This window comes from Drosophila sulfurigaster, chromosome 3, assembly GCF_023558435.1.
Source record: "Drosophila sulfurigaster albostrigata strain 15112-1811.04 chromosome 3, ASM2355843v2, whole genome shotgun sequence".
NCBI lineage: Eukaryota > Metazoa > Arthropoda > Insecta > Diptera > Drosophilidae > Drosophila > Drosophila sulfurigaster.
The window spans coordinates 18,946,307-18,970,593 of NC_084883.1; the positions used below are offsets into that span (position 1 = coordinate 18,946,307).

General features: G+C 38.9%; 2 protein-coding genes across 2 annotated transcripts; both read right to left on the minus strand.

The window, feature by feature from the left end:
- Nucleotides 1-12,495: 12,495 nt before the first annotated feature.
- LOC133844767 (uncharacterized) lies at nucleotides 12,496-18,940 on the minus strand. Its single transcript, XM_062279017.1, has 2 exons — nucleotides 18,316-18,940; nucleotides 12,496-12,618 (listed from the first exon to the last, which is right to left on the minus strand). The coding sequence occupies exons 1-2, from the start codon at nucleotides 18,914-18,916 to the stop codon at nucleotides 12,596-12,598; spliced, it is 624 nt and encodes a 207-aa protein (XP_062135001.1). The 5' UTR covers nucleotides 18,917-18,940; the 3' UTR covers nucleotides 12,496-12,595.
- On the minus strand, nucleotides 16,558-17,260 carry LOC133844942 (uncharacterized). Its single transcript, XM_062279235.1, has one exon. It carries the CDS (start codon nucleotides 17,240-17,242, stop codon nucleotides 16,616-16,618), a length of 627 nt encoding a protein of 208 aa, XP_062135219.1. The 5' UTR covers nucleotides 17,243-17,260; the 3' UTR covers nucleotides 16,558-16,615.
- Nucleotides 18,941-24,287: the final 5,347 nt, after the last annotated feature.

Genomic DNA, 24,287 nt, shown 5'->3' on the forward strand with positions numbered 1-24,287 from the left:
TTGGACTGGTGGAAGGACTAGTAGAAGGACTAGTGGTAGGACTAGTGGAAGGACTAGTCGTTGGAGTGGTGGAAGGACTTGTTGTTGGAGTTGTAGAAGCTGCCGGGGTTGTTGTGGCGGCGGCAGGCGTTGAGTCGCATCTAGTAACGATCGGGCCGCTGACGAGAGCAAAAACTAAAACGAAGGCAAAGCGCATTGTTAAGCTTCTTAATAATTGGATTGAAGAAGTTGGCAGACTTATATAGCAAAATTCGGCGTTTTTTAAAAAGAAAGATGTCACGATAATCATAATAAAACCTATTGTGTTCTATATAATGAAATTGTTTACTAAGTGCTTACTTAGAGAAGTGCTAAAATGGCAAATAGAAATCTTTTGTGTGATATTTTGTTTTGTCTGTGTTAAATGTGGATTTGTTTTGGGTGGCTTTAAGTTGTTTAGAAAGCAATTATTTGAAAACATATATTGCGATGCTAGAAATTTTCCATAATTAATATTTTAAAGTAGATACTGAGTTTTAATTAACTATACACTTTATATGAATCATGAAGTACACCGTATTCAGGTACTCTTATGATCGTAGAAATGTTTATCAAGGATTAACGGATTTTATAGGCCTGATGAAATTGATCATTTTTTTTTTGAGTTGCTGACGGCACTTCCGCCCACGCAAAAACAGAGAATATCAAACATAGTTTTGGCACAACAATTATTACTACTGACCTTATGACTTCTGAAAATGTGGTTGCAATCGTATAAAAACTTAAAAGTTATTGAAAAAATAATTGCAAATGAAGCCATTAATTAAGTTGGTTGAAAATCTGGTATATTTCAACATCTATGGTAAATTTTTGTATATTTTTGGTATTACAATTTGATATTAAAATTTAATTGAATATAGGTAGCGGATATCTCATGGTCAGCTCATTTGCCTGTTGCTTACTTAGTCAGGTAATTTTTATTAACATAGCAACAACATTATAATTAAAATCGCATTTCAGGTTAACTAAGTTTTACATACATATGTACTCTTAAGAGATGGAAGAGTCAAATGATGTAATAAATTTATCGGCAGATAGCCATAATATTATGTAGATCGGTATAGCAATTGATTAAAAATAACAATAATTATGATTGCATTATTAGTATTATTAGTATTTTATTAATATAATATTATCTATATTGACCGCCCTTACTGAATCCCTCATCCACGGCGTTGGCGTTGGCGCCTATTAGCCGCAGCATTGCGCCTTCTTCGGATCTCTTGATTTGCGAAGCTCGTTTCTCATGCGGCGACACTGAGCTTTCAGACGATCAAGTATTTCCGTTAGGCAAAGTCTTTCGACTTCCGCTAAATCGTTTGTGGTACTGGAACTTTTTTTTTTTTTAGTTTTTCAAATAATTAGCTTCTCTATTAAGTATCGAACCAGTACAGCAGGAAGAAAATAGTACTATAACAACACAGGTAAAAAAATGTATTTATTTGGGCCAAACTTCATATTAGTTTAAGGAGTTTATGTGAAGTTTACGATTGGGTGAACGCTTTGGCGAAACCTTGACGCTTCAATCGCATCAACGGTCTAGCTTGTAGGAGTCTCCTAGCAAGTCTGCTTCTATGGGTTAGCAACCTGTCGCTATATCGGCTTATGTCTGCCAATCTGCTCCTCTACAGAATGTATTTTCAGATCGCGGTGTAGGGTGGATCCTTTCACGTACCAAGGGCAGTTTGTAATTTGTCGTAATACCCTATTCTGCAGTACTTGGATGCGTTTGTAGTTTGAATTGGCAGCAATCCCCCAAATCTGCATTCCATATATCCAAATTGGCACTATGCAATGTACGTATACTGCTCTCTTTGCTCGAAGAGACATTTTGCTTCTTTTGTTGAGTAGCCAGCGTAATTTCTGTAGCCTTTGGCCACAGTTCTTTGTGACAGCTTTTAAGTGTGGCCCAAAAGTGAGTCTCTTGTCTAGAACGATACCAAGATACTTCGCAGAAATAGGTTGTTCCAGTGTCACGCCTTCGAAGTAAATAGCTGGAGTGGTGGAGATTAATCTATTCAGAGTAAAACATGGGTTTACTGTTTTTGTGGAATTGACCTTCAGATTCCACCTTATGCACCAAGCTGCCAAGCTATCCAGGTATCCTTGGAGTCCGTTTGCAGCTTCTACTCGGCTTGGAGAGTTGTATAATACAGCAATGTCGTCCGCATAAGTTGCAATGAGAGCCTTGGAGGGATCTTCCATATATGCACCCATTGGGATGGGTAGGTCATAGGTGTATAAGGAGTACAGCAGTGGTCCTAGAACACTAGCCTGCGGGACTCCAGCTCTCATGTGGCATGTGTAGAAAATGAGTCTCTAACTCTGACCTTGAATTTGCGTCTATCCATATACGATTTTAAGATTTCATAGAATGGAGCAGGTAGCAGCATTTTTATTTTACACAGAAGGCCATCGTGCCTTTCACTGTCGAAGTCTTGTTGCATGTCTATAAAGACTGCGTTGCAGTACTCTAGGTCGTCAAACGCTTGCAGGATATGTTTTGCCAGCCTGTGTATTTGTTCCACTGTACTGTGCCCTTCGCGAAAACCAAACTGGTGCTCCGGCCAGATGTGACGCTCTCTCATGACATCATGGAGTCTATTGGCAATAAGTCTTTCAAATACCTTCGATAACGATGGGAGCAGGATTATCAGGGTTGCCTTTTCAAAGCATTTGTGCATCTCCAGAGCGAGTAGTTAGCGTCAACCGTGTAGACTAATGATGCCAGTTTATGATCGAAGAAATCACTCCTTAGCTGCCTTAACATAGTTTTCAACTGCCTCGTAGTCCGGTACCACATTAATCGATCCCAAGGGTCTTGAGAACGGATAGCACGTCTTCGGAGGCGTCGTTTATCTGCAAGAAGCTGTTTGACTTCCCTTGTGAGGCTAATTCCGTATTCGATTGCATCTGGTTGAGCGGAAGGTGGAGTCGATGCAGCAGCAGCCCTGTGTACGGAGTCAGTCAATATGTCAACTGCCTCTTCTATGTCATCTCCAGAGTCCAGGGCTCGATTTAATTACAATGAGCCTTCCAGATGATGTCTAGATGCTGGCAAGTTAGTGCGTCCTCTGGGTGAGTTGTTTGTGTCACCCCACATCCAGTGTCTAGCATTCCAGTCTCCGCCAATTAGATATCGTTGACCGCTAGCACGAAGTATGTCAATGAATTCTCTTTCTTCAAGTCTATTTCTCGGAGGGCAATATATAGCACTAACCTCCATGTCTCCTAGTTCAGTAGCAACTTTAATTGTTGATACTACTTGAGTAGTAAGTGTCTCGATAATTCTTCGAGGAAAGTGGCGTAGAGTACTTCTTACTAAAACAGCTGCGCCGCCTCCACTCTGATTGTTGTTCGATGGCTTGTAGGCGGGATAGAAAGCATATCCAAAGATTTTTAACTGTTGAGCCTAATTTCAGACAACAGACTAATGTCAACGTTATTGCTGTGCGCAAAGAGTTCAACCTCTTTGGCTTTTCCAGCTATGCCGTTGACATTCCAAATAAGAATCTTTAGTGGATTCATTGTGATTCTGGAACGTTAAACTGGAGCTGGGAGTTAAATTTACTTCCAGACCATTGACGAATCGTGTTGGCCATGTCAAGCACCATTTTCCAGTCTTTCCAGGCGATCGTTGTCTTGTTTGCTTTGCTGTTCTTGCTCCATTTTGTAGCCACAGAAAGAATTGCTGCTGTTGCTGTTGTTGTAGTTGTTGCTGCCAATTTTGAAATTGTAGCTGCTGCTGCTGTAACAGTCTCTGAACAGTGTCAGCTGGCTTAGTCATAGCTTGTTGTTGTAGTATTTGTTGCGTTTGGAAATTATGGAGTCGACGCTGAGCAGGTCCGTCATTACTTCTAGTAACTGCAGCATAAGAGAGACCACCGCTGGAAGTTCCAGGCTGTGATTGGCGTATGGTTGGGTGTTGTTGTTGCGTCGCTTGACGCTTGGATCTTGTGCTAGGGCGAGCCTGTTGCAGCTTGGGATAAAGCTCGAGAGGCCTAACGTTCGTCCGACACGTCGGCTTTGCATTATTCTGAACCTTAGCAGGTGCAGTTGAACGACGCAGAAACTCCTGGAATCATTGGCAGCCTTTGTAGCTGGCCATATGACTTCCTGAGCAGTGATAGCAAGTAGGTAAAGCATCTTGGAAGCGCGTACATTGTGAAGTGTGATGGTTTTCTCCACATCTGGCGCAGTTTGGATGACGGCGACAGTATTTGGCAATGTGCCCATACTCCTGGTATCTTAAGCATTGTGCTATTTCGGATGATTTACGCATCCTGTCGATTCTCAATTTTTGGCGGCAAAGAGTGTTTAATTTGTGAATATGTTTGCCATTAGTATTTGTCCTTGATTTTGGGTTGTGGATTTGTAGCACTTCGTAGCCAAGAGTTTTGAAGTTCTCCGTAATGTCGCTGTTTAACGTGCTATGGTGCAGGCCTTTTACAACAATTCTATACGGCTTGTCTGTTTTCATTTGGTGTGGCAATGGTTTCTGTAGGTATCACTGTCTTTGGGAAATATTCTTATCGTTTCGCCTTGATTGACCTTAACGATAATTTTGTCTCTATTAGCAACCTCATCTATGAGTTCACTGAGGCTATGTGTGTGCACTACTATTTGTGGTGGCTTTGAATGACCTCTACGTCCAGCAGCAGCCTCATCATTGTCATTATTGATAACTGCTGCGTTGTTCACTGTGACATTAGTATCACCTACAGTTGTTTCATCAGCATCATCAGTTTCCTCATCCATGTCCAACAGAGCGAACATGTTGCTTGCCTGAGATCGATTGCTCGATGAACTTGATGCCGAAGTGCTTGAAGAACTGGATGTACGATACGATCCGTTGTGGCGCATCTAGCAACGATTAGGCTACTAATGTAGCAATGAAAATATAATAATTTGTTTGCTATTTAAGTGCTAAAGTGCTAAAATGGCCGAGTGATGGAAATCTATTGTGTTTTTGTATTTGTGTTGAAGTGTGGATTTTTTGTGCGTAGCTTAAATATTTTTAGAAAGCAAATATGTATTTTAATTTATATGTTGCGCATGTTGCGAATATTTAATTAAAAGAGGACTAATATTAAAGTAGGTGCTGAGTTAATTATATACTAAGAATGAAACTTGAAGCATCTCCGTTTTTGGTATAGTAATAAGACCCTTTACATTATTAGAATTGTCAAAATCGATATGATAAGACATCTTGGATCACATAAAGCATATGTATCCATTATCATTAGCTAAGTCAATGTAGCTAAATACATGGTTAAATAGAAATTCATCTAGGATGAGTTTATTTCAGATATTTAATATCATATCACATACATAGATATGCTGGCCGAAGTTTTTCTTTTATGCTCACCAACCAAAGGATAAAAGGGTGCGAACAGGAAATGTATGTATGTATGTATCAGGCATAAGACGCCAACTCCGTCCCTAAAAAATATATGCATATATTCTACATTAGAGTCAACAGTCGAGACAATATAGCTATGACAGTATGAACACCTACATACTAAGAGACTGATAATTAAATAAGACCTTTGATTACATCAGTTAATAAACAACATACAATTATTATGCTTGCATTATTTATGTTTTATTAGTTTGAAATTATCTATATTGGGCCTCTTCACTAGATTCTTCAACCACGGCGATTGATCCTATTTGCGCGTTGGCGTTGACGCCTACTAGCCGCAGCGTTGCGCCTTCTTCGGATCGCGGCTGTACGAGCTCTAGACTTACGAAGCTCATTTCTCAATCGGCGACGTTCAGTTCTCAAGCGCCTTATTCTTTCGCGAAGTCTTTCATCTTCCTCCGAATCGGTAGTAGTGCTGGAGCTGGTGTCGGAAGGAGTACTTGTGGAAGTAGTCGATGATGGGCTGCTGGAAGGACTAGTCGAAGTAGTTGTTGATGGACTGGTGGAAGTACTGGTGGAAGGACTAGTGGTAGGACTAGTGGAAGGACTAGTCGTTGGACTGGTGGAAGGACTAGTAGAAGGACTAGTGGTAGGACTAGTGGAAGGACTAGTCGTTGGAGTGGTGGAAGGACTTGTTGTTGGAGTTGTAGAAGCTGCCGGGGTTGCTGTGGCGGCGGCAGGCGTTGAGTCGCATCTAGTAACGATCGGGCCGCTGACGAGAGCAAAAACTAAAACGAAGGCAAAGCGCATTGTTAAGCTTCTTAATAATTGGATTGAAGAAGTTGGCAGACTTATATAGCAAAATTCGGCGTTTTTTAAAAAGAAAGATGTCACGATAATCATAATAAAACCTATTGTGTTCTATATAATGAAATTGTTTACTAAGTGCTTACTTAGAGAAGTGCTAAAATGGCAAATAGAAATCTTTTGTGTGATATTTTGTTTTGTCTGTGTTAAATGTGGATTTGTTTTGGGTGGCTTTAAGTTGTTTAGAAAGCAATTATTTGAAAACATATATTGCGATGCTAGAAATTTTCCATAATTAATATTTTAAAGTAGATACTGAGTTTTAATTAACTATACACTTTATATGAATCATGAAGTACACCGTATTCAGGTACTCTTATGATCGTAGAAATGTTTATCAAGGATTAACGGATTTTATAAGCCTGACCAAATTGATCATTTTTTTTTAGATTTGCTGACGGCACTTCCGCCCACGCAAAAACAGAGAATAGCAAAGATAGTTTTGGCACAACAATTATTACTACTGACCTTATGACTTCTGAAAATGTGGTTGCAATTGTATAAAAACTTAAAAGTTATTGAAGAAATAATTGCAAATGAAGCCATTAATTAAGTTGGTTGAAAATCTGGTATATATCAACATCTATGGTAAATTTATATTTTGGTATATTTTATATTTTTGGTATTCCAATTTGATATTAAAATTTAATTGATTATAGGTAGCGGATATCTCATGGTCAGCTCATTTGCCTGTTGCTTACTTAGTCTGGTAATTTTTATAACCATAGCAACAACATTATAATTAAAATCGCATTTCAGGTTAACTAAGTTTTACATACATATGTACTCTTAAGAGATGGAAGAGTCAAATGATGTAATATATTTATCGGCAGATAGCCATAATATTATGTAGTTCGGTATAGCAATTGATTAAAAATAACAATAATTATGATTGCATAATTAGTATTATTAGTATTTTATTAATATAATATTATCTATATTGACCGCCCTTACTGAATCCCTCATCCACGGCGTTGGCGTTGGCGCCTATTAGCCGCAGCATTGCGCCTTCTTCGGATCTCTTGATTTGCGAAGCTCGTTTCTCATGCGGCGACACTGAGCTTTCAGACGATCAAGTATTTCCGTTAGGCAAAGTCTTTCGACTTCCGCTAAATCGTTTGTGGTACTGGAACTTTTTTTTAGTTTTTCAAATAATTAGCTTCTCTATTAAGTATCGAACCAGTACAGCAGGAAGAAAATAGTACTATAACAACACAGGTAAAAAATGTATTTATTTGGGCCAAACTTCATATTAGTTTAAGGAGTTTATGTGAAGTTTACGATTGGGTGAACGCTTTGGCGAAACCTTGACGCTTCAATCGCATCAACGGTCTAGCTTGTAGGAGTCTCCTAGCAAGTCTGCTTCTATGGGTTAGCAACCTGTCACTATATCGGCTTGTGTCTGCCAATCTGCTCCTCTACAGAATGTATTTTCAGATCGCGGTGTAGGGTGGATCCTTTCACGTACCAAGGGCAGTTTGTAATTTGTCGTAATACCCTATTCTGCAGTACTTGGATGCGTTTGTAGTTTGAATTGGCAGCAATCCCCCAAATCTGCATTCCATATATCCAAATTGGCACTATGCAATGTACGTATACTGCTCTCTTTGCTCGAAGAGACATTTTGCTTCTTTTGTTGAGTAGCCAGCGTAATTTCTGTAGCCTTTGGCCACAGTTCTTTGTGACAGCTTTTAAGTGTGGCCCAAAAGTGAGTCTCTTGTCTAGAACGATACCAAGATACTTCGCAGAAATAGGTTGTTCCAGTGTCACGCCTTCGAAGTAAATAGCTGGAGTGGTGGAGATTAATCTATTCAGAGTAAAGCATGGGTTTACTGTTTTTGTGGAATTGACCTTCAGATTCCACCTTCTGCACCAAGCTGCCAAGCTATCCAGGTATCCTTGGAGTCCGTTTGCAGCTTCTACTCGGCTTGGAGAGTTGTATAATACAGCAATGTCGTCCGCATAAGTTGCAATGAGAGCCTTGGAGGGATCTTCCATATATGCACCCATTGGGATGGGTAGGTCATAGGTGTATAAGGAGTACAGCAGTGGTCCTAGAACACTAGCCTGCGGGACTCCAGCTATCATGTGGCAGGATTATCAGGGTTGTCTTTTCAAAGCATTTGTGCATCTCCAGAGCGAGTAGTTAGCGTCAACCGTGTAGACTAATGATGCCAGTTTATGATCGAAGAAATCACTCCTTAGCTGCCTTAACATAGTTTTCAACTGCCTCGTAGTCCGGTACCACATTAATCGATCCCAAGGGTCTTGAGAACGGATAGCACGTCTTCGGAGGCGTCGTTTATCTGCAAGAAGCTGTTTGACTTCCCTTGTGAGGCTAATTCCGTATTCGATTGCATCTGGTTGAGCGGAAGGTGGAGTCGATGCAGCAGCAGCCCTCTGTCAGTCAATATGTCAACTGCCTCTTCTATGTCATCTCCAGAGTCCAGGGCTCGATTTAATTACAATGAGCCTTCCAGATGATGTCTAGATGCTGGCAAGTTAGCGCGTTTAGTAATGAGCCGAGGAGAAGTAGTGACGCTAATACTGTTTGTGTTAACGGTGACGACAAGGGCTAGGTGATCTGAATTAAGGTCTGTTTTATATTTATGAGCAAATCAGCAATTCCATGATATAAGGCAAAGTCAATACAGGCAGGCGTATGGTTGTCAACATATGGGCACCTTGTGGGCGATCCTGTAGCAAGAACTTTGGCTCCGCAGGCAGCGACGGCTTCTGGAAGTTCGCGTCCTCTGGGTGAGTTGTATGTGTCACCCCACATCCAGTGTCTAGCATTCCAGTCTCCGCCAATTAGATATCGTTGACCGCTAGCACGAAGTATGTCAATGAAGTCTCTTTCTTCAAGTCTATTTCTCGGAGGGCAATATATAGCACTAACCTCCATGTCTCCTAGTTCAGTAGCAACTTTAATTGTTGATACTACTTGAGTAGTAAGTGTCTCGATAATTCTTCGAGGAAAGTGGCGTAGAGTACTTCTTACTAAAACAGCTGCGCCGCCTCCACTCTGATTGTTGTTCGATGGCTTGTAGGCGGGATAGAAAGCATATCCAAAGATTTTTAACTGTTGAGCCTAATTTCAGACAACAGACTAATGTCAACGTTATTGCTGTGCGCAAAGAGTTCAACCTCTTTGGCTTTTCCAGCTATGCCGTTGACATTCCAAATAAGAATCTTTAGTGGATTCATTGTGATTCTGGAACGTTAAACTGGAGCTGGGAGTTAAATTTACTTCCAGACCATTGACGAATCGTGTTGGCCATGTCAAGCACCATTTTCCAGTCTTTCCAGGCGATCGTTGTCTTGTTTGCTTTGCTGTTCTTGCTCCATTTTTGTAGCCACAGAAAGAATTGCTGCTGTTGCTGTTGTTGTAGTTGTTGCTGCCAATTTTGAAATTGTAGCTGCTGCTGCTGTAACAGTCTCTGAACAGTGTCAGCTGGCTTAGTCATAGCTTGTTGTTGTAGTATTTGTTGCGTTTGGAAATTATGGAGTCGACGCTGAGCAGGTCCGTCATTACTTCTAGTAACTGCAGCATAAGAGAGACCACCGCTGGAAGTTCCAGGCTGTGATTGGCGTATGGTTGGGTGTTGTTGTTGCGTCGCTTGACGCTTGGATCTTGTGCTAGGGCGAGCCTGTTGCAGCTTGGGATAAAGCTCGAGAGGCCTAACGTTCGTCCGACACGTCGGCTTTGCATTATTCTGAACCTTAGCAGGTGCAGTTGAACGACGCAGAAACTCCTGGAATCATTGGCAGCCTTTGTAGCTGGCCATATGACTTCCTGAGCAGTGATAGCAAGTAGGTAAAGCATCTTGGAAGCGCGTACATTGTGAAGTGTGATGGTTTTCTCCACATCTGGCGCAGTTTGGATGACGGCGACAGTATTTGGCAATGTGCCCATACTCCTGGTATCTTAAGCATTGTGCTATTTCGGATGATTTACGCATCCTGTCGATTCTCAATTTTTGGCGGCAAAGAGTGTTTAATTTGTGAATATGTTTGCCATTAGTATTTGTCCTTGATTTTGGGTTGTGGATTTGTAGCACTTCGTAGCCAAGAGTTTTGAAGTTCTCCGTAATGTGGCTGTTTAACGTGCTATGGTGCAGGCCTTTTACAACGATTCTATACGGCTTGTCTGTTTTCATTTGGTGTGGCAATGGTTTCTGTAGGTATCACTGTCTTTGGGAAATATTCTTATCGTTTCGCCTTGATTGACCTTAACGATAATTTTGTCTCTATTAGCAACCTCATCTATGAGTTCAAATAGGTCACTAAGGCTATTTGTGTGCACTACTATTTGTGGTGGCTTTGAATGACCTCTACGTACAGCAGCAGCCTCATCATTGTCATTATTGATAACTGCTGCGTTGTTCACTGTGACATTAGTATCACCTACAGTTGTTTCATCAGCATCATCAGTTTCCTCATCCATGTCCAACAGAGCGAACATGTTGCTTGCCTGAGATCGATTGCTCGATGAACTTGATGCCGAAGTGCTTGAAGAACTGGATGTACGATACGATCCGTTGTGGCGCATCTAGCAACGATTAGGCTACTAATGTAGCAATGAAAATATAATAATTTGTTTGCTATTTAAGTGCTAAAGTGCTAAAATGGCCGAGTGATGGAAATCTGTGCGTAGCTTAAATGTTTTTAGAAAGCAAATATGTATTTTAATTCATATGTAGCGCATGTTGCAAATATTCCTCAATTAAAAGAGGACTAATTTTAAAGTAGGTGCTGAGTTAATTTTACACTAAGAGTGAAACTTGAAGCATCTCCGTATTTACATAGGTATAGTAATAAGACCTTTTCATTATTAGAATTGTCAAAATCGATATGATAAGACATCTCAGATCACATAAAGCATATATGTATATATGTATATAGTCAATATAGTCATGGCCAACTGTTCGCCCGATCATATGCGGATATGTACATGGTTCAATAGAAATTCCTCCAGGATGAGTTTATTGCAGATATTTAATATCATATCACATACATAGTTATGTTGGCCGAAGTTTGTCTTTTTATGCGCACCAACCAAAGAATAAAAGTGCATGCGAACAGGAAATGTATGTACGTATGTATGTATCAGGCATAAGACGCCAACTCCGTCCCTAAAAAATATATGCATATATTCTACATCAGAGTCAACAGTCGAGACAATATAGCCATGACCGTATGAACACCTACATACTAAGACTGGTAATTAAATAATATCTATGATTATATCAGTTAATAAACAACATACAATTATTATGCTTGCATTATTTATATTTTATTAATTTAAAATTAAGTTTATTGAGTGGTTTCACTGGATTCTTCAACCACGGCGATTGGCCCTGTTTGCGCGTTGGCGTTGACGCCTATTAGCCGCAGCGTTGCGCCTTCTTCGGAGCTTGGCTGCTTGAGCTCTAGATCTACGAAGCTCTTTTCTCATGCGGCGTTCATCAGCTCTCAGGCGTTTAATCAATTTACGAAGTCTTTTCTCTTCCTTTGCGACACTTGAGGTGCTTGAAGAAGAAGAAGAAGAAGAAGAAGTACTGGCTGCGGTGGTGGCAGTAGTGGGGGCCGCAGTAGTGGTAGTAGTGGTCGCATCACTACTGGAAGAAGTGGATGACGGTGAGGTTGATGAAGTGGATGGCGTAGAGGTTGAAGAGCTGGATGCCGGAGTGCTTGAAGAACTGGCTGCCGGGGTGGTTGAAGAACTGGCTGCCGGGGTGGTTGAAGAACTGGCTGTCGGAGTAGTTGAAGAGGCTGCCGGAGCAGTGGCGCATCTAGCAACGATCGGGCCGCTGATGAGAGCAAAAACTAAAACGAAGGCAAAGCGCATTGTGATGTTTCTGTATGATTAGACTACGAAAGTTGGCAGACTTATATACCAAAATTCAATGCTCATCAACAAGAAAGATGTCACTATAACCAGTTGTTTCAATACTGAGTTGTTGATCTTCTTACAAAATCGCCTTGACAGAATACAATAATTTATGTGCTATTTACTGAAATTGTTTACTCAGCGGAGAAGTGCTAAAATGGCGAAAATCTATTGTGTTTCTATGTTTGTGTTAAAGTATGGATTTGCTTTGCGTGGCTTCAATATTTTTAGAAAGCAAATATTTTAAAACATATGTTGCGAATGCTATGAAAATTCCGCAATTAAAAGAAGACTATTTTTAAAGTAGGTGCTGAGTAAATAATAAATTATACACTTTGAAAAAATACACGATTATTATGCCTAAAAAATTTATATCCTTTTAATTTAAAACTATCTACATATATTGAATACATATATATTCACTGAATCCTTCAACCGCGGCGATTGATCCTACCTCTGCGTTGGCGCCTATTAGCCGCAGCATTGCGCCTTCTTCGGATCTCTTGATTTGCGAAGCTCGTTTCTCATACGGCGACGCTGAGCTTTCAGACGATCAAGTATTTCCAATAGGCGAAGTCTTTCGACTTCCGCTGAATCGTTTGTGGTACTGGAACTGGTATCGGAAGAAGAAGTATTTGTGGATGGGGTGGTAGAAGGACTGGAGGAAGTACTGGTGGAAGAACTAGCTGCTGGGGTGCTTGTCGATGTTGAGCTGCCTGTCGAGCTACCGGCAGTATCCGTTGAGCTGCCTGTTGGTACCTGTTAAGCTACCGGTAGTACCAGTCGAGCTGCCTGTAGCACCCGTTGAGCTTCCTGTTGAACTACCGGTGGTACCCGTTGAGCTACCGGTAGTACCAGTCGAGCTGCCGGTAGTACCTGTTGAGCTGCCAGTAGAACCCGTTGTGCTGCCGGTCGTATCAGTTGAGCCCCCGGTACACTGTGGTTCCGCCAGTATGGGAGTTGCGGCCAAAAATACTTCTAGATGTTATATTGCTACGAAATTTTGCCCAAAATTCTATAAAAATATTTTGTATATATAGTAAAAAAATTGTCTAGATCGGAATACTATATCCTATAGCTCCCATACAACCTTAGTATGGCTTATATGCCGATAGTGCGCCAAAATACTTCCGGTGGAGTTACAGTGCTAAAATTTGATTATTAGCATCCAAGATATGTATAAGACTATTTAAATTACCTTTCTGCTTTCTTCTACTAAACTAATTACTTATCGAGTTTTTTCTGCATTCGTGCCCTCTTCTGTGCACCAAAGATCAAAAGATGTACATGCGTAAAAGCTCGTAGTTATAAAGCGCCAATAAAAATGATAATATAAAAATAAGCGAAAAAAGAATATGTAAAATTGTCCACAAACACAAAAAAAACATCACAAAGGCAAAGAAGGAGCAGCAGATTGCGTCGCAAATTTGACCTTGAAAACAGTAAGATAGCTTGAGTTTATTAATGAGTATATACACATCTGCCAAAATCTGCACCTGAACTTAACATTTTTATTACCTGAAAACATTGGCAAATGCACTGATATCACTCATAAAGGGGGAATCGGGGGGGAACATACCTAAAAATCTACTTAAACAGAGATAATGACGATCACAATTCACTGAAAATTAGTATTAATTAAAATTAAACAATAACAAATAATTAATAATTCAAATTAATTTCAGTAAAAGATCTTGTAAAAGTAAATATCTTCAACTTTAATACCCTTTTTAAATATTTCAATTTGGTGAATTTTTACGAACGTCCGACCACTTTGAACTTCACTTTTGTTTTGACAAAAAGCCCACTAAACGCAGTTGCTGCAGCAAAATTGAAGACGTGTTCACACTTTGCATTCTATTTTAGAATGTCCCGTTAAATTTCCAGAAAAATCTAGTTTGCAATGAAGAAGCTTGGACATTTTAGTAACGATTTGTTTACTTTTTGTAAATTTTTGTTGTTATGACTTTTTTATTTTTGGCCTATGGGCGGAACCACTGTGCGGTAGTATCTGTTGAGACGCATCTAACGAAGATCGGGCCGCTGATAAGCGCAAAAACCAAAACGAGGGCAAAACGCATTGTTACGCTGTCTAATAATTAGATTGAGGAAGTTGGCAGGCTTATATAGCAAAATTCGATGCTCACCAAAAGGAAAGATGTCTCTCCAACCAGTTGTTTCAATAAAGATTTGTTGATCTATTGAAAAAATCACAGAGATATAATACAATAGGATTGGTTTCGCGTGTCTTCAATTTATTTACAAAGTAAATATTTGGAAACATAACATATGTTTCGCATTTAGGAATATTCTGTAATTAAAATAAGACCAAATTTTTAAGTAAGTGGTCAGTTATTAGTATTCAGATACTCGTAAGCTCCCGTCAATATACATATGTACATTGACGTACGTAGATTACACGCGTCTCTAATCGCAGGCAGGTGTTCGTTTTTTGGGCTCATATAGAATATATATATATTTGCGCTAGTTATCCCAGGACGACCTGTGAAATCCATGATCACAACATCCTTACAGGGATGCCCACATGTTTAATATACGGTCAATCAAATCAATAGGCACAATAGGTATATATATTTGGGAAGATTAAAAGTCAAGGGTCTAAAAATGCAGTAGTATTTGCGGTATATTTTAGACAATACCACATCTTCACTATTTTGCTTTTATTGAAATTGGCAATCAGCTAAGACCCGATGGCAGTAGACGTTATTTACCATACAGAAGTATTTCTTTGCTCTTTCGATTTTTGTCGATTTTCGACTGCGGAAGTAGGCGTGGTAAAAATTAGAAACAAACTTGATCTGCATTCAAACATAACAAGGAACTTTCGAAATAAATTATATATTTTGGGACCAAAACCGAGATTTTCGTTTTTAGGTGCTCCGGTTTGCACGAGTTTTTAGTTATCGGTTTGGTGTCGGAACGTTTCATTTCTCATAATTTCTTGCTGCCGAACCAGCTGATTTGTGTTTTGGTCAGAAGCAAACAACGGGAAAAAATGCCCCTTTTAAAGTCAAAGTTATTTGACTTAAGAAAATTTAAGCAACTAAGATGTAATACATAAATAAACAAATTATTCATTGCAGTTATTTAAATGTATTTATTCATAAATTTTTTTTAAAATTTGATGAAACTTTGGAAGTAGCTCCTTTTTTAAATTTAAGTCTTCTTGTTGAAGACTTCTCATTTTTTGGAAATGCTCAGTCATTGTTAAATTAATTGTATTCATTTCGACTAATTGAGCTAGGCATAGACTTTGCAAATCAAATTCTGCAGCTGTGCGGCGACGCTTTCGCATCGGTTCCTCCAACTCCTCTGTGGCTATCTCCTCAGCTTTTTCGTTAGCCACCTCTTTTTCTACCATGGTGGTTGGTGCTCCATATGCTGGAGCACCAACTCCCTCGACCATCTTAAAAAGCCCGCAGAGCTTCGCCACGTCCTCCTCCATGGCTGTCACCGATTGCTGGGAGTAAGGACCCCCGCCCGTAGCCCTGACCTCTGCCTTTTTTTTTTTGAAATTTTCTTGCGAATATTGTCCTTCCAATCGCACCAAACCTGGAATATATTATTATAATATATTAGTTTGTCATAATTCTGGGGATACTCATACCTTTTTCCATCCCGCAACATCTTTAATTGGAGGCCCAATTGCGTTCAAGGCACCGACAAGCTCGCTCCACTTAGCTTCTGCAGCCACACGATCGCCTTTGGCGAATCCACGCGCCAGACTTTCGTTAGCCTGCATAAAATTGAGAATAATTTCATCCTGCAATGTTGATTTGTGTTGTCCCCTGCAAACAATATATTAGTAATTTTGTTTTTGATAAAAAATAAACTTTTTTACTCACATTTTTAAAAAGCCGTTGAAACGAAATCAGAGTTGAACGGGAATCAGCTGTTTCCCACAAAAAAATGGGGATGCCACCTTTTTAATGGATTTCATTCCGGTGATTTCAAGAATTTTTTTTTTTATAATATTTTAGCACTAAGTAATTAAATTAAAAAAAATTAATTTTTATAAAACATATTTTACTTAACTTCAACAAATTTAATGCCATCCGTTTCATTATACAAGTATTTTTAACTTGCTTTTTCATTCCATCAAAAGTATGGCGTATGAAAGTGAAAACGGGAGCACCAATTCTTTCGTTGTCGTTTTCAAAACGAAAACTAAAAGTGAATACCGGAACAATGCTTATAGTCTCCGTTTTTATACGGGCTTACATGGCATTATTGACTTAGGCGTTGACGCTGATTATTAATATATATACTTTATGGGGTCTCCTTCTGCCTGTTACATACATTTCCCGCCGGCACAAAGTTATAATACTTTTGTATGCTAATAGCCAGTATATAACTATGATTATTATGTTTGCAATATTTATATTTTATTAATTTGAAATTATCTAAATTGAGACTCTTCACTGGATACTTCAACCACGGCGATTGATCCTGTTTGCGCGTTGGCGTTGACGCCTATTAGCCGCAGCGTTGCGCCTTCTTCGGATCGCGGCTGTACGAGCTCTAGACTTACGAAGCTCTTTTCTCAATCGGCGACGTTCGGCTCTCAAGCGCCTAATTCTTTCGCGAAGTCTTTCGGCTTCCTCCGAATCGGTAGTAGTGCTGGAGCTGGTGTCGGAAGGAGTACTTGTGGAAGTAGTCGATGATGGGCTGCTGGAAGGACTAGTCGAAGTAGTTGTTGATGGACTGGTGGACGAACTGGCTGCCGGGGTGCCTGACGACGTAGATGTTGAGCTTCCAGTAGTATCCGTGGAGCTGCCGGTAGTACCCGTTGTGCTGCCTGTAGTACCCGTTGTGCTTCCAGTAGTACCCGTTGTGCTGCCTGTAGTACCCGTTGTGCTACCTGTAGTACCCGTTGTGCTGCCGGTAGTACCCGTTGTGCCGGTAGTACCCGTTGTGCTGCCGGTAGTACCCGTTGTGCCGGTAGTACCCGTTGTGCTGCCGGTAGTACCCGTTGTGCCGGTAGTATCCGTTGCGGCGCATCTAGCAACCATTGGGCCGCTGATGAGAGCAAAAACTAAAACGAAGGCAAAGCGCATTGTTAAGCTTCTTAATAATTGAATTGAAGAAGTTGGCAGACTTATATAGCAAAATTCGATGCTCAATAAGAGAACGATCCTACTATAACCAGCTGTTTCAATAGAGATTTGTTGATTTATTAAAAAAATCACAGGGACATACAATAATAATAACTTGTGTTCTATATAATGAAATTGTTTACTTAGTGCTTACTTAGTGAAGTGCTTGAATGGCAAATGGAAATCTTTTGTGTGATATTACGTTTTGTCTGTGTTGAAACGTGGATTTGTTTTGGGTGGCTTTAATTTTTGTAGAAAGCAAATATTTGAAAACATATGTTGCGCATTCTAGGAATATTCCATAATTTAGAGAAGACTACATTTTAAAGTAGGTACTGAGCTTTAATTAGCTGTACACTTTATATGAAACATGAAGCACGCCGTATTCAGGTCCTCATATGATCGTAGAAATGTTGAGCAAAGATTAAAAGATTTTATAAGCATGACAAAATTGATCATGTTTGTTTTAGATTTATTTAGATTTTTTAAAGAATGGTAAACATATTTTTGGCACAACAATGAAAATGAGGTTGCAATCGGATAAAAACTTAGAAGATATTGAAGAAATAATTGACAATGAAGCCATTAATTAAGTTGGTTGAAAATCTGGTATATTTGAACATCTATGGTAAATTTTTGTATATTTTTTGGTATACAAATTTGGTATATTTAAAAGATAATTTAACCTATGCACTATTAAAATTTAATTGAATATAGGTAGCGGATATCTCATGGTCAGCTCATTTGCCTGTTGCTTACTTAGTCAGTCAATTTTTATTAACATAGCAACAACATTATAATTAAGATCGCACTTCAGGTTAACTAAGTTTTACATTTATGTGTACTCTTAAAATATGGAAGAGTTAAATATATTGCATATTTATCGGCAGATTGCCATAATATTATGTAGATCGGTAAGCAATTGATTAAAAACAACAATAATTATGCTTGCATTATTAATACATTTTATTAATATAATATTATCTATATTGAGCGCCCTTACTGAATCCCTTATCCACGGCGATTGATCCTACCTCTGCGTTGGCGTTGGCGCCTATTAGTCGCAGCATTGCGCCTTCTTCGGATCGCGGCTGCACGAGCTCTTGATTTGCGAAGCTCGTTTCTCATACGGCGACGCTGAGCTTTCAGACGATCAAGTATTTCCAATAGGCGAAGTCTTTCGACTTCCGCTGAATCGTTTGTGGTACTGGAACTGGTATCGGAAGAAGAAGTATTTGTGGATGGGGTGGTAGAAGGACTGGAGGAAGTGCTGGTGGAAGAACTAGCTGCTGGGGTACTTGACGATGTGGATGTTGAGCTGCCTGCTGGGGTCGATGTTGAGCTACCGGTAGTGCCCGTAGAGCTGCCTGTAGTACCCGTTGAGCTTCCAGTAGTACCTGTTGAGCTGCCGGTAGTACCCGTTGTGCTGCCAGTAGAACCCGTTGTGCTGCCAGTAGAACCCGTTGTGCTGCCTGTTGAGCTACCAGTAGTACCCGTTGTGCTGCCAGTAGAACCCGTTGTGCTGCCGGTAGAACCCGTTGAGCCTGTTGTGCCCCCAGTAGTATCCGTTGAGGCGCATCTAACAAAGATTGGGCCGCTGATAAGCGCAAAAACGAAAACGAGGGCAAAACGCATTGTTACGCTGTTTAATAATTGTATTGAGGAAGTTGGCAGACTTATATAGCAAAATTCGATGATCATCAAAAAGAAAAATGTTTCTATAACCAGCTGTTTCAATAGAGATTTGTTGATATATTAAAAAAATCACAGGACATAATACAATAGGATTGGTTTCGCGTGTCTTCAATTTATTTACATTTTGAAACATATGTTGCGCATGTTAGGAATATTCCGTAATTGAAATAATACTATAATTTTAGGTAAGAGCTTAGTTATTTGGTAATTACACACTTTTAATGAAACGTGAAGCAACGCCATGTTCTGGTACTCGTAAGCTCATACAATGCTTATCGTGTGCGTTGAATTCATACAACTCCAATCTTTTGGCAGACGAGCGTTGTTTCATCTCGAGCCCATTTAGCCTGTAGCAAGGTTGTGCGATCCATGACGACAACACCCCCTAAAGAACGTCAAGATTCAGGTGGCCGAGGTCAACAGTCTTTATAAAACGGTCAAGCATAGGCACTTCTTCCAATCTGTTGAGCTCTTGAATATGATCGGAATATTGGAGTATTAAATATGAACAGATTTAGAAAAACGTATGTAAATGTAAAGGATCTAATACACTCACAATGACAGCGTTCTTCTTGTTTTAATTTTACAGAACATACATAGAAAGCAATAATGTACACTGTTAGAAGTATCACCATTATATTTCATATCAATCATCATCTGAGTTTTTATCACGTATATTTACTACGTATGTATGTAGCAATATAAAACCTCAGACCAATGTAGACAGAAATTGAAGAAAAGAATGCAGATCTGTATAGATGCATAGATTTTATATTAGTATAAATTCATTATTAAAATTTTATTCAAATCAATTTGTTTATTTTGGCTCCGTGTGTTGGTCGTTCAACTGCAACGAACGATCCTTTTCAGGAGAATGCTGAACCTTTCCATATATACGCAGGACTGCGAACGTATTTGAACATTTTAAAAAGCGGTTGGTATAGGGCCTTTGAATAAATTATGGTGATTATGTTAGAGGAACTACTACAGGAAGGTACTTTTGACTTTAGCAATAGGGTAGAAGTGTATTTTAAATTTGTGCCTTTAGAAAATGTATGTAACATTTAGAATGAGGCATCTTCGACTGAATAAAGTATATACATTTTAGATCAGCACCAACAGAAGAGACGAAGTAAACATGTTCATCTGTCCATTTCTCCGTCTGTCTGTCCGTCCATTCTTATGAAGACAAGATCTCACAGACTATAATAGATAAAGCAATAATTTCTCGACAGCACTTGTTTTTGCTGACCGCAGATAAAGTTTGTCTTTAGATTTTGGGCAAGTGAAAAAGATTGAATATATAGCGCAATAAAATACTAACAAACATAAGTATATCGATATATCAAATAAAGTCTTCGGTATATTTAATTAATTCTTCGGTATTATTATACCGATATTATAATAGTACCTCACTGTATTGCCTTTATTGACAATAGGAAGCGGGCATCGTACAGTCAAGCACGAGAGTAGCTTCTTACTTTTTTTTCGTTGCTTTGCTGCCAGAAATTGTTTACTCATCTTTGCTTAAAAACATATGAAATTGTCGAAAATCTATCAAATGAATGTATTATAATTTACCTTACAAATCTCAGAAGATTCTTTATGCATTTATAATAATACCATGTAATAATTACTATTTATATCATTTTATTGAACTCAAATTACATATTTTGAGTCTTAAAAAAAGAGAACCTAGTTTAAAGTCTAGGCCTAGTAACCGCGATTAAGACGATTGTTTACAACCACACCAATGTGAAAGCGGAGAGTCCGATAAGACTCTTAACTATCGCTATGGTATCGCACATAACAACGAGTAAACAGGCAGCTGACGAAACAAACAACTGTGGTAAAGGTAAGGTCTTCTAAAAAATTTGGAAAAATGCACTATATCATTATATTCAGATTATAGATTTTTGTAGATATATAGAGATTATAAAAAACAAGTAATTATCATTTTAATAATTTTATTGAATTCAATTTGTATATTTGGACTCTTAGGAAGAGATCCTAGATTAAAGTTTAGGACTATTAACCGCGTTTTTCTGCTTTGAGTTTTTTCACGAGCGCGAGGATTTTCAAAAGCTGAAGTCTTTCAGCTTCTGTAGATTCAGTGGTGTTTGGGGAGCTGCTGTCAGAGGAACTAGTGTCAGAGGAACTGCTGTCAGAGGAACTGGTATCAGAGGAACTGGTGTCGGAAGATGGGGAGTCCGAAGGAGTAGAGTCTGAAGAAGTGGTGTCTGAAGAAGTCGAGCCAGTGCTAGGATCTGCTGATGAATCCGAAGAGGCGGTGTCAGCGCATCTAACAACAACCAGGCAGCTGACGAGAGCGATCACTAAAGCCAATGTAAAACGCATGGTTAAACTTCTTAATGATTAGATTGCGAAAGTTACAAGCCTTTTATAGCGAAATTGTGTTGTCTTGTATGTACATTAAAAAGTTGAATTGTTGGTAAATAAAATCAGTTGTATCAATAAGACGTTCTATTTGAATTTATGTAATACTACATGCCTGTACAAAATTTGTACGAAATGAAAAGCAAATATTTAAATGTGTTTAATTTACCTAAAGTGTTTTTAGATAGTGGAAAATTTGTATTATTGTGCAAGCAATTATCTGATTTGCATACATGAATTTATTTTGAAAACAATAGCAAACGTTCAACTGTATTACTATCATAATTGCAATTAATTAAGAAGATATCCCAGAATCTGAGAGAAAGGATTTACGCTACATGTTGGTTTTCAAAATCCTTGAGGCGCATCTAACAACGATTGGGTCGCTGGCGAGAGTAAAGACTAAAACGAAGGCAATACGCATTGTGAAGTTTCTTAATGATTAGACCGAGAGAGTTGTCCGTATTTTCTAGCAATTTCATTGATTGTCTTAATTTTGTAGCACTTTCATTGATTGTCTAAATTTTCCATGTCACAAGTGTTCTGTAATAAAATCAGTTGTTTCAATATATTATATTTTCTGTTCGGTTCTGACGTTTTTGCATTGCTTTGTTGTCAGATATTGTTTACTCATTTTAAGCGTGCTTAGCAAACTTGAATATATTTGTTTTGCAATTATTATTTAAAGACATATGCCAAAACTTTTTATGAAAGAATTCCAAAAAATATATTTGCAAATCATAGTGAAAACGTGTTTCGATTAGAATGATTTATTAATTAAATAATTTGATGACATTACTATATTATGCTTTTGTTAGTAGTCTTTTATTTAAATCGTAATGAAAATAGATTCTGCCATTTTGGCCCTTAGCTTGTTGCCAAGGTCAATCAACCGCGAAGTGCGAACCTCTCTCTGCCAAATCGTCGACGCCTGAAGCCACCTTCTTCACGTTCACGCCTGAGGGCTGCTTGGCGAGCACGTCTCTCTCTCAGGATTTCGAGAATTTCTAGGAGTTGCAGTCTTTGTTCCTCGGTTGTTTCGGCTGTGGTGCTGGTGCTTGTTGAGGTACTGGTGGAAGGACTTGTGGATGAAGTCGAGGAAGGACTTGTTGAGGGGCTGGTGGAAGGACTTGTGGAGCTGGTGGAGGGACTTGTAGATGGACTAGTGGAAGAGCTTGCTGCTGGAGTCGTGGAAGAGCTTGCTGCTGGAGTCGTGGAACTACTTGCCGCTGGAGTCGTGGAGCTTGCCGCTGGCGTTGTGGAAGAACCGGTTGTAGGCGAGGTTGAGCCAGCGGTGGTAGCGCATCTAGCAACGGCCAGGCAGCTGACGAGAGCGATCACTAATGCCAATGTAAAACGCATGGTTGAGTTTCTTAATGATTAGATTGCGAAAGTTACAAGGCTTTTATAGCACTCGGTTTGATCGTTTGAGGCAAAAATCAGGTAGCTCATCTTAAAACAGTTGTTTAAATAGAGATATTTTTTAAATTCTGTAATACTTAAGCACAGCTTTCACATTTCTTTTACTAGAAACAAATTGTATATATACTCTTTATTTTATTTATTGAAGAATTAAGGTGTAATAATGGAAAGTTACTATTTTTGAGTTAAAGATTCCCTTATTTGTGTTTGGTCTATTCATAACGTACTGCAATTATTGTAAGGCATGTGAAACATATGAGTACACATAAAACAATTGCTCGGTTTTTAAATTTATTTTGGTTGGGGCTAATGCGTATGTTAGTAAGAAACTCATAAAGGTTTGTGTGGGCTGAGCATTTTATAATACCTATACATTAAAGGAATCCAAAATCCTATGAGCTCCAAACGCAATGATCATATTCTGGTAATTTTTGTAACGCTTTCACCAATTTAAATTTTTAAATTTGTTTTAGATTAATTGAAATCTGGCTTTTTATTGGAATAATATCAGATAATTTGTCAATGATGTCAGATATTTGCATCATTATAGATTCGAAGATTGACAGAGAATCTTCCGCAGCCAAGTATCCAACAAATATCAGCTTATTAAAAGCAAAATTTAACATTTCACAACATTTAACATTTAATAAAATTCTATAATTTCTAAAATCAAAAGTGAAAATTAGTACTTGTTGACGGACTGGTGAAGATACGAGTTAAAGGACTCGGGGAAGAATCCGTTAAGAGTCCGATAAGACTCTTAACTATCGCTATGGTATCGCACATAACAACGAGTAAACAGGCAGCTGACGAAACAAACAACTGTGGTAAAGGTAAGGTCTTCTAAAAAATTTGGAAAAATGCACTATATCATTATATTCAGATTATAGATTTTTGTAGATATATAGAGATTATAAAAAACAAGTAATTATCATTTTAATAATTTTATTGAATTCAATTTGTATATTTGGACTCTTAGGAAGAGATCCTAGATTAAAGTTTAGGACTATTAACCGCGTTTTTCTGCTTTGAGTTTTTTCACGAGCGCGAGGATTTTCAAAAGCTGAAGTCTTTCAGCTTCTGTAGATTCAGTGGTGTTTGGGGAGCTGCTGTCAGAGGAACTAGTGTCAGAGGAACTGCTGTCAGAGGAACTGCTGTCAGAGGAACTGGTATCAGAGGAACTGGTGTCGGAAGATGTAGAGTCCGAAGGAGTAGAGTCTGAAGAAGTGGTGTCTGAAGAAGTCGAGCCAGTGCTCGGATCTGCTGATGAGGTCGCGGAAGTATCCGAAGATGCGGTGTCAGCGCATCTAACAACAACCAGGCAGCTGACGAGAGCGATCACTAAAGCCAATGTAAAACGCATGGTTAAACTTCTTAATGATTAGATTGCGAAAGTTACAAGCCTTTTATAGCGAAATTGTGTTGTCTTGTATGTACATTAAAAAGTTGAATTGTTGGTAAATAAAATCAGTTGTATCAATAAGACGTTCTA